Consider the following 13,577-nt stretch of genomic DNA (forward strand, 5'->3'; position numbering starts at 1 on the left):
GAGGGCCAGTGGCGCGCGTGAGGACCGATGCCTGAGCGAAAGCAGGCCTGGGTTTATACAAAGGTTGGATCCATGAAATCCGGCACGGAAGGCATGTCTAGAGTTCCAAACTTTTTCAAATACATGCTACTTCCCTCCGTACGCGGGAGTGTGCAAGTCTGGCTACCGACGCGCCGGTTTCTGGTTTCGGAGAAACCAGGTCAGCGCGGGGGTACATAGTAGCCAGGCTCTGAAACGACGCTTCGGGAAAGCGGCCTCACGGCCGGCCGCAGGGCTGTTATGGACTTTGCGGGACGCCGAGGAATCGGGGCGTAGCACGACCTCGAAGCGCACAGGTGACTCCGGCGACGTTGTGGAGTAACGGGGGAGTAGGCCCGGTCATCTCACCCTAAGCCCCGTTCTTGGTTTGTGGACCGGTCGCCCGGCCTTGAAACTCCCTCCTGAGTAGGAGAAGAGCAAGCTAGGGGAGAAAATAAGTGCATGGCTGGTTGGTTGGAAGCACAGATGGGTCCCCCCGGAGGTTTTAGGTCATGGTGCGGAGGGCCGATGGGCCGATAGGCTGACGACCTAGGGCCTCTACTGGCTGGATCACATCACACATACTCCCGGAGTCTGAAAAACTGTGAAAAACACTCGTCGGTTGGTAGCTGGCAGGTCGGAAACAAACCCTGTAGTGGAGGGGCCCCAAGCAGCTGCTGACCCCGTGTTAGGTTCTCCTGTCTTTGGCGGTCGGAGCCCGTTGCGTTTGGTGGGTGGTCGGGCATCCCGTGAGCGGGGCCGCGTCATTGGGCAATCTCGATGCTCTCCCTGCCCTGGCCAGGATGGCCAGAAATGGAGTCGAGAAAATTGAAGGATCTGAAGAAAAATCTCGTTGTCCCCATTCCCATCGTTTATCCCAACCCATTTCTTTACAACCATTCATCCAATCCTTTTGCCCATCCCTTCCGGAACTTTCCAGGGGAGATCAGGGGAGACTCCCCGGGCCTGCTCCCCTGGCTGTCGATCGCTATAGTAGCATTCCCTCATTGATTTCTTTCCACCTTCTGGTGGCAAAATTACAATGGCCTACGGGCCAATTCGTTTATTTTGATCTGTTTATACCCGCGATACAGTAGTGGTGCGGGAGAGGCTCATTTTCTTATGCATTTATTATGACGAACAAGTCATATGGACCCATTTGTTGTGGTTGTTGTCCTAACAACAAATGGTAAATACCTACGCTTGGTGATCGGGCAAGAATGCTGCCATATTATTGAGGCACCCAAGGACGAGGACGGAGACGTAGAGAGACACAAAAAACATGGATCCATTCTTACTCGCCTAATTTTCCACCTTTTTGCAAGAAAGGTGCCAGTCGACAAGTTCGTGCATTTTCCTCTTCTATCTTCTTGTAATCATGTACACTAGCGCGATGGCAGTGCACTTTGAAGAATCCCAGGAGGCTGAAATTATTCCGGAAACATAGAGACTAGAACAAGCGAACGAGGCTATGAAACAGCGTAAGCAAAAACAAATTGCCACACCTCGCACTTTCGTAAAAGGCTAAGAGCGTGAAATGGAAGAAAAGTGGAGAAAAGTTAGCTAGCTATCATTACGACCTAATGATTATGAAATACCGTAGCAAAAGCGAACTAGCAAGAAGGGAAGCCAGGCTAAAGAACTGGGGAAACACCTGGGAACACAGGAAGCAGAGAGAGGCGGAAGAAGCCGTACAGTAAGAAGCGTGGGCCAACTCCTAGCCGAAATCAGGCTGCATAATGAGAATAGAAGAAACCCTAGCCATGGACGCGCCTTTCATACGCCTATGGGAGGTCAGAAGGAGCCTTAGGAAGAGGTAGAACAGGGGCTCAATACGGTGGTAAAGAAAGCAATAGCAGGTTTCATAAAAACAGCACAAAAATATACCTGGGGGCTAGACAAAGCAACTGGCATCTACTATGCGGCTCACTGAAAGTTAGTTACATTTACCAAAACTATGTGACCACCTGAAGTGATTAATCGGCCCTAACATATTGAATGGGGAGCAGAGGGAGAGCCACACTAGACCTCTACATGGCTACAAGAGCAGCTAAAAGCAACTAATAAAGGAGGTAACGTACAAATACATTTAGTTGCCTGAAAAAAAAAACATGATACAGCCAAAATAAAGAGGGAAGCAGGATCCGGAGATGGACAAAGAAATAACCATCAGGGAGGTAATAACCGCGCTGGAAATGTGAAGTAATGCGAGACCGAGTAGAGATAGGGTGACTGTAAAGGTGCTGGCAAAAATCAATGAAACTCCATTCATATGGATAACAAAATTCCACTTTAACTGCTGGACTGGAGTAAAAATATTCTAGGCCTGGATGACGGCAGTGGTGGCATTCATTCCAAAGCAGAGGAAAACAAACGGACATAGCAAACCTAAAACCGGTCTCGCTCACGCCCTGTTCGGGAAACTCATTAAAAAAAATGACCCAGAAAAGTATTTACATGAAAAAAAGAAGGAAGAACTTCAAGCACCATGGATGGCATTAGAATCAACCTGTTAACCCATGACATCCGCCTTGAGCTCCGAACAATTAATCAGAACTCTAAATATTCAGGAAAGATAGAAGCGACAACCGCATCACGGTGGGGATGAACGAAACCACAATTCAAGAAGTACCTGACAATCTCAAACAACAGCAATCAAGAGGTTATAAGGCACCATATGATATGACAAGAAACAAGAATGATAGGCAGAACCACCAATATGAGCAGTGGTTTTTAAACGGAAGACACCTCAAAGCAAATACAGGCCTCCAAAGTCAGTAGAATTGTTTACGTTACGCCATCCCATGGAATGAAAAAAGCAAACAAGAAGAAAAATCAACTCATTCATAAGGAAGGCATATAAGAGAGCCCTCGATATTCCGATCAGCGCGTCTACAGAAAGGCTACTGCAGCTGAGAATCGAGGACCCGCTAAATGAAGTAGTTAATGCCAACCTCGCATCACGGAAATGTCACCTAGCCAACAGTAAGAGAGGCAGAGAAGTGTTTGAGAGATTCAAAATGGCATACATAAGCACAATTCAAGAACGATATGAAGCTCCCGGAGATGTGAACGTCTGACAAGCACAACACACATCCAGGAAAATGCACCCGATACACCACTGAGCAAGAAGTGAGCCCATAGCTCAAGCCGTAGAAAAACAAGGAAAGAACGAGATGAACACATTCTACAAAGACGTGGACGAGCACATGGACGAGCGCGAGCCCTCAAACATGCTGATCACGTACTCAGAAATCTTACAGTGGTATAGGCTGGACAGAAGGAAATATGCTGTGCCGGATTAAAAACTAGACACAAATCAAGAGATGAGACTTGGAATAATGCAAAGATACACACACCCAAGCCCCAAAGCAAATATCACGCAACTAGCCAGAAGACTATGAAACACAATGCTCACACAGCGGCATAGAGTCGCGCCATTGCCACATTTCCAAAGCGGAAGTACAGATGAACAGACGATTCAGCGGTGGAAGGAAATGCTGTCAATTTATAATCGAATATTGAGCAGGAGGTGACCGTAAAAGCAACGGCCGATTCAGCATCCAGCGGGCTCCCGGAGTAGGGGGACCGACCACTGATTTCATGCGCAGCTGCAACACGACATCATCGTCATCATCGCCAACTTCAGCATCATCCACTATAGCCCTTCTTTAGTCTTTCACTTGTTTCAGAGCGCACACTGGAGGCAAATAGCTCAATATATGTTTGTTAAAATCGGTTGCCCTCAGTCATAGATTGCACTGAACTTCAAAGACAAACGGATAAGACTCAGCCCGCTGTTTGAATTATCGGCTTTATTTATGTTGCGGATCATTCCAGATATTCGCGAGGCTGACTGCTTATCATTAAAACATAGCATTACAGATAGAACCAATGGGCACCCGTTCTAAATCCATGCCTTACGGCACCGGTGAAAATGTTTCAGCGCCTAAGAGTCCTAAAGTTCCCTAGAGTTGTTCGGCCCCGCGCTGCTGGAAAGAACCATCAAAGCACTTCTGTAGAAGACTAAGTTCCATAAGCAGGTTTAGTTTTTCGTTTAGCACAAGAAAACGTCTCGAAGAGCCGCAGATCGCCTTGGTTTAGCCCTACGAAGAAAATTTCACAGAAAATGGCGGCACAATGGTTTTCAAATGTTATCGATCGAGTTAGGAAGCGGAAGAAAGAGAGGCAGAAAAATAACGGCTATAGAAGAAACAAAGGCTACACATTTTTAGTTTTACCATGACTTCCACAAGGAAATAAAAGCGAAATTGGCCATTATAAGACTGTAATAAAACGGGGTAAATAATACTCAATTGCGCCAGATTTTGCGCTGAATCCAACTCAGTGAAGGATGCACTCACAGTTCAAGTATTACGGGGGGAAGGAAATAAATGTAAAAAGTTTCAACTCGAGGCAATTCCATGGTACAGGGTATAATAATTCATGCAGACAATAACTTGAGACTGCCCACTCACGCATGATCTAAACCAGGGTGAATCGGTGATCGTTCAAAGCACAGCAAGGAGCGCAATTGTTCAAGGAGCAATTGTTCTGTTCGTTAGCCGCAAGCACGTTGTTTTATTCTCTGCTGGTAGGGAAGTATCGCTCGGCAGCACGCTAAAGTCTAGAAAAACGGGCACAGGTCTTTTTTTCTTTGATTTGAACGCCGTGTACCTTTGTTCGGATTTATTAAAAATGCATAGTTACAGATTCTAGCTTTGTTTTTTATGCTGTGCGGGGGAGGAGGCGGGGAGAGGAAAAGAAGAGCAGCCCTACGAAAGCATACTGCTGTTCGATCCAGCGGACTATATATGCCGACTTTGGTTGTTCAGAATTCACTCTTCCTCAGGTAGTCGAAGGAAAGACACCAGGCAGAGCACCGCCGCCATGAAAGCTTTTGTGGCAAGCATGCTGCTGTTGGCAGGTAAGGGACGGTGACTTCACCACTTCTTTTGAGCAACGTACATGAACGTTCTAAAACTGTAATGAGTTTGGACCGCGGACCGCTGACAAAATGCTTCATGAGCTTAATAAGAGTTAGAACGAAAATGTACAGGCGCAGTTACACAGTATTTCTTCTTGTGAGCTGCCGGTGAAATTGTTTACTTGATAACAGGCAGTTTCTTACCATTTTAGACCCTTCGGCTCGTACCCACTTACCTCTGTATTAGTGGCAGCTGAAATACCATACCACTCCCTTCGCGACTTTGTTCTAACATTTTAACCTTCTTACATGGTGAATATTTGAAGCAAGGCTTCCCCCATGCAGGCCACCATAATTATGACACGTTTGAACCTTTCCTGTCTTTGTGCAGACAACAATTAAGAAAAACAATGTACAAGAAAAACTAAACGTAACCAACGTCAAAAAGAATAGGAATAAAATGTATTTCAGTAATAAATAGCATCCTTTCACGGATCTCGTCAAGCTCGTTTGACATTTACGCATATCCCTTGCTTATTGCTCGGTCTTCTATCTCTCTGTTCTGACTTCGACGAGCCGCATCTTAGGCGTTCGTCACCATACCGCCATACCAGAGGCTCCAAAGTAACTAATTACCTAGATCACTTCTGCGCATGCGATAAAGAACCTGCACATTCGTCCACTCCGCTGCAGAAAAAGTCTATTTCGTTACATCCTCCCTGTACACTCTGTTGTTCGTTGTGAAATAAATCACGGAAAGCGGCTTCTACTTGGCGAAAAGCATTCCAATTCCTGTGCTTCGAAAGACTTTCACACAATGTGCAGTCTAGCATTTATCCTGGAAATCAGTTCGCCTTCATTCTTTTCTGTAATCAATTTACAATGAAAAAAAAAACACTCCATCGTTTATTCCGTGATTGGTACTTCTATTAGTAGAAAATTTTGATATCACATGCTAGATATGTAGTTATGAAAGATGCAATGAACAGTGGGACATGAAATTAATTATTTTTTCCCAAGAGCCAAAGTTGAAAAAAAGGATCACCTTAAACATTCTGATGCTTAGCAGTAGAAAGTTAACATTCTAGCAGCTGGAAGACAGAACTGTGCGAGCATCCACAGGTAATAGTGCAGCAGCAGCCAGCCGGCGGAGGCCTAAAACCAACCTGCAATCTTTCTACAACGTACTACTTCATATCTTCTAACAACCCTTTTGCAATTGACAAAAAAAAAACGCACATCCGAGAAAATATGCTAGAAAAAAATAGAGAAAAGTAATCCCTTGTCTTCCTGTTTCTTTTCGTTCTTTTTTATTATACTTTTGGCAAGAGAACGCTTTTTGCTCGTTGCTAAGAAATACTCTCCAGGGAGAGTGAACCTCTATTCAACCTTTCAAAGGAAACCGGATCTGCCGAAATATTGCACCCAGTGGCCGCAAGGTTACGATGAAACAAATCTCGGAACTGTCGTTTCGCTAATACATTAAAATCCTCATCATCATTTGTAGCTCAGCAATCTAGTAAATGCCCAAAAACAATCGAAGGCTTGCTTGATCTGGTAGCGCGGAAAGATGCAGAAAAAGCGAATGCGGCAGTGGAGTACCACCCTTCGTCTGCCCGCGCTTCACACAGCGCCTTTACGCCGCGAATATCATTGTTCGGTTTAAACGAACGAATGCTGTTTTTAAACAACAGATATCCAGAAATAGAATACATTAATTGAGCTGGAGTAGCGATCTCTGTCGGACCGGTATTCAGGGATAACGAAAGCTTGGCATACGGAACTGCCGCTATTATTTTATAGTACGCTGTTTTAGCGAAAACTAGGCCGATCACTGATGAAAGCCAGTTCTGATTCTGCTAAAAAAATATATAATACTTTTTTATATTATGGTTAGTGAGTTGGAAATTTCTCGTAATATTTATTATAACTGAAAATTCAAATTAAAAATTTCAGACAGACTACTGACACTGTTTCACTTTACGCTGAGCGTAATTAACATTATGCGCTGCACTGCCGTGAAGATCTACTAGGGGTTCCGAACAGCAGACTCAGTTTGGCTCAAGAACAAGCCCTTCAGGTGAAATACATATCACAATTATGCTGCGGAGAAACTCAATAGCGACAAATTTTAACTTTACATGCGCCATAAACGCTTTCATTATGCCAACTTAACACCATTGGTTGCGGCAAGTAATTTTATGGGAGAAAGCTTAATTTCTCATAATGTTGCCATGGTAAGAGCCTTTATAAACATAACAGACATATTTTTTTTGCCCTCGTTTCGTGGCAAGAACTGACAAGAATAAGTGATCCGTGCTTCAGTACTCGAGATGCCTGTTCTCTAGTCGGGTGATCAGGAGGAAAGAAAAAGGCAATCAGAAAACTAACAACGCCCCTACCTTTCGACTTCATGCGGGGGAAAGACGTTAGACGACAGTCTTACCACTCACCAAAAAGGCAGCGTGTTTTGCTACATCTAGGTCCGCATCGAGGGCGTCTACCATTTGGCTCACCTGCTTAACAGTAATCTTATCTTATGTGACCACAATAGCTTTCTCTTAAAACAGATTGTGACACCAAGGGTAACTGTTTTTAATTCAATACGTGACCTACAGTAGAATAGGTTCCTTCCTAGACTCCTCAAGAGGATAGCGGCGACAGCCCAGACTATCAACGTTCTGCTGCACTCAAACTGCAAAGAACGAAACTGCCCAAACGCATATTCCAAGTATTCGCAGAATTTATCACCGCGTTTTCTGCGCCGATACACAAGAGAATTCTGCCGCTAAACGTAGACAGTAGACGCAGGTCATTTCCAAATTTTCGGTTATAAAAACTGAGTGGCGCTGGGTGACGTTCGTGCGACTTTTTTTTTTTCCTGTGTTATATACAGGGCGTGTCACCTAAGATTTTACACATTTTTTTTAAATAGGGTTTTTGAGCTAGAACAACGCTTTTTTGGGCGTAGCATTGCCAGCGGTGTAGCAGATCAGAATACAGGCAAGGCGGGCTAACTAGTAAAATGGTTAATAAATGCTTAATAGTTTTAACAATTACTCATGGGCTCCTTAATACTTGAGAGGAGTGTAGTTCACAGTAAGCAAACTCCATATCAGTTTCTAGACTTTCGAAAATGCGGTTACCCTCAGCGCTGCGGCTCAACATATTTTGGCCCTTTCGACGAGTTACGTGCACTGGAGAGGTGCCTTTTCCTTGTAATCTCCTGGAAAGCGCATGTAGACAGAATTGCTTGCATCATCTTATGGCGCCTAGGCGAGCCATTCAAAAGTCTGGCCACTATAGCACGACTGACGTCAGTGTCCAACCGAAATCTAAGCACGCTGCACTCATCGCTATAATCAGACGAGATGGTACGATGACAAGCAGTCTTGTTTTAATCTGCACTCTAAGTTTCATCTTTGTTTTCATTCCATGAGCTTCAGGGACAATGCTGCCGATATTGTCCGCGTAACTGTGGAGCTTGTAATCGTTGTACATTAAGGTAGTACATGAGCCTACGTACCGAGTGCTTCTTCTGTGAAGTAGTTTGAGTGTTTTCGTGTGTGGACAGGCTGCTTGATCTTAGTCTCCTGAGGTCATCTAGCAGCGCGACCGTGCTGCATTATTTGGCGCAACGGGCAACAAAGTTACTTCCACGCAAACTTCTCATCTGAAACATTCAACGACAAAATATTTAAGAAAATAATATCCTGGCGATGTTGGTCAAATTGGTTATAGTTTTTTTCTGTTCCGGCCTTAACGTGACATTCCGCTAATATGGACGCTTTCTCCGGTCCCATGAAATCCGAATTAACTGGATTTTACTCTTGCCAAATGCCAATTATGATGTTTTCTAATCAGTAGTACGCGTTCTACTTTTTCATCTTCCCAACGATCAAATACCTTACAAATTAATCGATAAAATCTACTAAAGAATCATACTACCATTGGGTTTACAAGGTTTGCGACAAATAACTGAATACTACCAAAAGTTCACAGTAATTACGGACAAATAACGCATTTTTTTGCGGACATTACATTTTGAGATACTTTGGAAGTATTATTGAAATCATGTTCGTCTTCTTCTAGATTGGAAAGATTGCTGAAAAACTTTATTTTTAAAATGTAACAGCTTTTTACGCCCTTTCTCCTTTTTCTGCATTCCTTCATTTGTTCGTTCTAAATTATGTATCCTATTCCTTGTAGAGTTGATGAACGCGCTGTTCTTGCAGTCTTATGCATGTTACTCGTTCGTGGTGCCGGTACAGTCTACGCACTATGGGACCCTCTTCTGTATATAGCTAATAATGGTTCCCTTTATGTGTACTCAATAAATTTGATTTGATTGATTTTTATTTAAAATACTTTATTTAAAGTACAATTACTGGCTCTTGCGTACTACTCGTGGCGTCAGTACGAGAGCGTTCAATCACGTAAAAGGTACTAGAATTAACTTCTCTGATTTCTTTATTTTTCTTTCTAGCTTGGCTCACCTGCAGTGCAGCTGCACCTGCATCCGGGAGCAGCAAGACTGACCTGGGCGCCTCCTCCAGTAGTGGTGTCTTGGGCGGCTCCTTGGGTAGACCTTTGCCAGGATTGGAAGGTAGTACCTTCGGTAGTTCCAGCGCCGGTGGTTCATTCGGCGGCGGTGCATTCGGAGCCAGTGGCTCCGCGGGTGCCCCCCTGGGTGCTGGCTCGGCTGGCGCTACGACAGGATCGAGTGGCTCTTCTTGGGGTTCCCTCGGTGGTTCGAGTAGCGGCCTTGGGGCTTCCTTCGGCAGTTCATCTGGTAGCGGTGCGGCAGGCAGCTCATTTGGTTCCAGTGGATTTGGTTCCGGTGGATTTGGTCCCGGTGGATTTGGTTCCGGTGGATTCGGTTCCGGTGGATTCGGTTCCGGTGGATTTGGTTCCGGCGGATTTGGTTCCGGTGGATTTGGTTCCGAGGGCAGTGCCACACATGGCGCAGGTTCATCTGCTGGTGGCTTCGGCTTGGGCGGCTCAAGCGCTGGTAGTTTAGGTGCTGCTCCAGGTGGCGCTTCTCATTCCGGAAGCAATGCAGGATTTGGTGGGGCCCTTGGTGGTGGATCGGGTGCAAGTGCCGGAGGTTCCGGCGCTGGTTTCACCGGTGGACATTTCGGCTTAGGCTCTGGCCAAGCAGGCTCATGGGGATATGGCGCGCCAGGAGGATCTGGAGGCTTTGTATCTTGGGGAAATCCCGCCGGTGGTTACTGGGGGGGTTCATCTGGTTGGGGTCCAAGCGGTGGATATGGCTTCCATGGCTCCGATGGTTTCGGGAGCGGGTACGGCTACGGCAGTGGTTTTGGTAGCGGATTTGAGAGCGGTCTTGGAGGAGGCTACGGCAGCGGTTTTGGTGGTGGCCTTGGTAGCGGCTACGGCGGCTCCACATGGGGGTTTACTTCTCCTGGCGGTAGCTCAAGCTCGTTTGGCTTTGCCGGATCAAGCGGATCTCAAACTCCTCAAAGACTAGGAAAGGCTCGTAGTGCCAGGTGAGTGTTTTCAACATCTTGACTACTAGGAGTTTAGTGCAACAATTAATATGAAGAAAACACGATTTACAATAGCTGTTCGACACCCTGAATACTGTTCTGAACGAATTATCGATATACAGGGAAAATATGTGGGCCGGTTCTGTGTCCTGGGAAGTTACAGAATACTGAGTGGCCCTGTGCAGTTTCTTATGTGCACATCTTTTTTGCTGGTAATGACTCGTTTGAACACGGCCTAGGGTGAAAAAACGTGCATATTTTGCCTACGTCGCGAGTTTCGTCCTCAGCTTAATTAGGTTCGCTGAAGGACAAACGCCTCTCCCATTGACCGCCACTGTACCTGCCTTGCGCCATGAAACAAATGCATGCTAAACCTTTGCTTTGGGCCTGTGGCACCTACGGGCATTTTTATGCCTTCGTAGATAATTCAATTTTGCATGGTGGTATTCGTTTGTAACGCAACTGCTCTTAATTTTCAGATCATCATCTGTCACCACCAGGGCATGAAGGGCACTCCTTCCTCTGAAGACAGCCCGAAATCGAAGGTGAGCTGATATGTCGATCTCAGTCGCAGTGGAAACGTTGTGCCGCGTTCCTGACATTTCTACTGCGAAAAATACGCGGTCCATACTCGGTCCGAAGTGCGCCGTTTTAAATGAATATAGGATGTATACGAAACCATAAGCTTTAATAGAAGGATGATTAATAATATATGTGACTCGATCAGCAGTTTTCTGGTGCCAGCAGTTGAATCATGACACCAAAGGTGATGCGCCGGGCATCACACAGGGTGCTTCACCTAAGATTTTGCACAATTTTTAAAAACAGGCTGTTTGAGTTTGGCGAGCTTTTTTTCGCTATAGCATTATCAGCGCTGTAGAACACATACATACGGGTGTAGTCTACGTAGTAGTACGTACCTACGGGTGTAGGGTAGTAACGGCTAACTAGCAGGCTGGTTAACTAATATTGATTAGCTAACTTTCTAACTACAACTTTTAGGCGCCTTGATTATTGAAAAGCGTGCAGCCCACCGTATTTAATATCTATATCACTGTTTAGATTTTTAAAAGACTGTTACCCTCGGCGCTGTTCCCCAAAGAATTTTGGCTACATTGCAGCGAAATGCAAACGCCTTCGAGAATCTTGCAGGTAAAGGAGCCTCTCCAGTGCATAAAACTCGCCGAAATAGCCAAAATTTGTTGGGCCACATCGCCGAGAGTAACCGCTTTTTGAAAGTTCTAAAAACTCATGTGTATATCACTTATAGTGGGCTAGACGCCTAAAGGGATTAAGGAGTCTAACGCTAATAGTTAGCAAGTTAACTATTCAGAATTAGTTAACCGGCTGCTAGTTATCATGTCTCAGCTGTATTCTGATGTAGTACACCGCTTACGATGCTTTGCCAACAAAAAGCATTCTTCGAACTCAAGAAGACTATTTTTAAAAATTGTGTAAAATCTTAGCTGAAACACCCTGAATAAATGCATCGATAAATCATTGCTTCATAAATTTTCTGAGTATCATAACCGGAAATCTACCATCAAGAGCCGACACAGTCAAAGAGGGAAGCAAGTATTCTGTCAAAATAGGAATAACTTTAACGTTCCGCAGCCATGGTGTTCTCTTCATTCATATTAACGCCGGGCGCACCATTAAACGTTTTTCAAAGGCTAGCTTCACAAATTACTTAAATGACATATGAGGTGCACGACTTTTTTAAAACAACAAATTTTTTCGATACCAGTTGCTAGCTGTCTGTATACCTTGACGCTGGAATATGGCGTGTTCTATCTGCATTAACTTTTAAAGTGTGCAATGTAACAATCCTCACTTTTGAAACTTCCCTATTCCTGGACTCTGTAGCAGCTCCGCAGATAATAAAGATTTAAACGAGGATTTATCTTCGAATAAATGATATGTTTTTTCGGCCCAGGAAGACTGCTACCGCATATTTTCCTAAGCTGTCATCAACAAATGTTTAATTTTAATATTCTCATTTCTAATATTCCTATAAACAAAAACGGACTTCTATTTACTTTTCAGGTGCCGGTGACTGGGATCAGCTGTTCCTAGATAAAACTCTCAGAAACGTGTCCAACGAATCGTAAAAAGACAACCCTACTACCCTAATTCCAAGTAAAATAAAGATTTTCAATTCCGTACTGAGGCTGTCATGTTTGTTTTATATTCTGTCTTTTTTTTTTATTTACCCGAGATGATCAGTATCTCAGAGGTCCTCTTACGAAACATACTCGTGAGCTTACGCTGCAATAATCTTGTCAGGGGCCGCTGCTAAGCCAGCCACACCCAGACAGGGCGGGTAGAGGGTGCGGGCGTCGTATTTCGTGTGGTTCCCCACACAGTGCGCCGTGCTATCTGTCTCAACGAGGCGTACGGCTTCCGTTGTTACAGTCGACATTGTATGCAACCTCAAAGGATGAGCCCCACAAAGCTCTAATAAGTATACTATAGTCGGATACAACTTAAGAAGGCAGCGGCTTTTCCCCGTCAAAGGACCCCCTTCAAGCCAATGGCGTCGGCCGATTCTCATGACCCTGCTAGGGTGACAATACAGGGAGCGGTGCCACAATGGAGAGAGGGATGTGTCCCCGACTATGGAGGAAGGGGTCTATTTCCTTTTATCGAGAACTCAGTGCTTTGTCACACTAGCAGGGTCACGAGAATCGGCCGACGCCATTGGCTGGAAGGGGAACCTTTGACGGGGAAAAGCCGCTGCCTTCATAAGTTGTATCCCACTATAGGCATCAAGTGGCCACTGTTGCTCTACGTTATGCACACGGAGTCGCTCAGGGAAAACAAACGCCTGACTTGCACGAACTTAAAATAAACTGAGCTTAAAGAATCACTGGAGACATCTGAAGTTGATCCATATCTATTCATTACAGGCTTGTAATGAAAAAAAGTATGGTTTAACTAGAAACTCAGCTTTTTTTTAACTTAGAAAAAAACAAGAGAATCGAAGATACTGGTTTTCACAGCTAAGTTTGTATTGGCGAGTTAACTGCGATTATGTGAAGAGCTGTGTGACTATAGTCGGATACAACTTAAGTCTGCAGTGAAGCTCCGCCCACATTCAGCCTCCGCGCACAGTATTCCTC

At 44.9% G+C, this 13,577-nt stretch overlaps 1 protein-coding gene across 1 annotated transcript; it reads left to right on the forward strand.

Annotated features, from left to right (window-relative positions):
• Positions 1-4,726: 4,726 nt before the first annotated feature.
• Positions 4,727-12,621, forward strand: LOC149359595 (uncharacterized). The gene is made up of 4 exons (XM_089569085.1): positions 4,727-4,945; positions 9,432-10,455; positions 10,935-11,000; positions 12,502-12,621. The coding sequence occupies exons 1-3, from the start codon at positions 4,909-4,911 to the stop codon at positions 10,960-10,962; spliced, it is 1,089 nt and encodes a 362-aa protein (XP_089425211.1). The 5' UTR covers positions 4,727-4,908; the 3' UTR covers positions 10,963-11,000; positions 12,502-12,621.
• Positions 12,622-13,577: the final 956 nt, after the last annotated feature.

This window comes from Amblyomma mixtum, chromosome 2 (assembly GCF_055824585.1).
Source record: "Amblyomma mixtum isolate Tamu chromosome 2, ASM5582458v1, whole genome shotgun sequence".
In the NCBI taxonomy this organism is placed as follows: Eukaryota; Metazoa; Arthropoda; class Arachnida; order Ixodida; family Ixodidae; genus Amblyomma; species Amblyomma mixtum.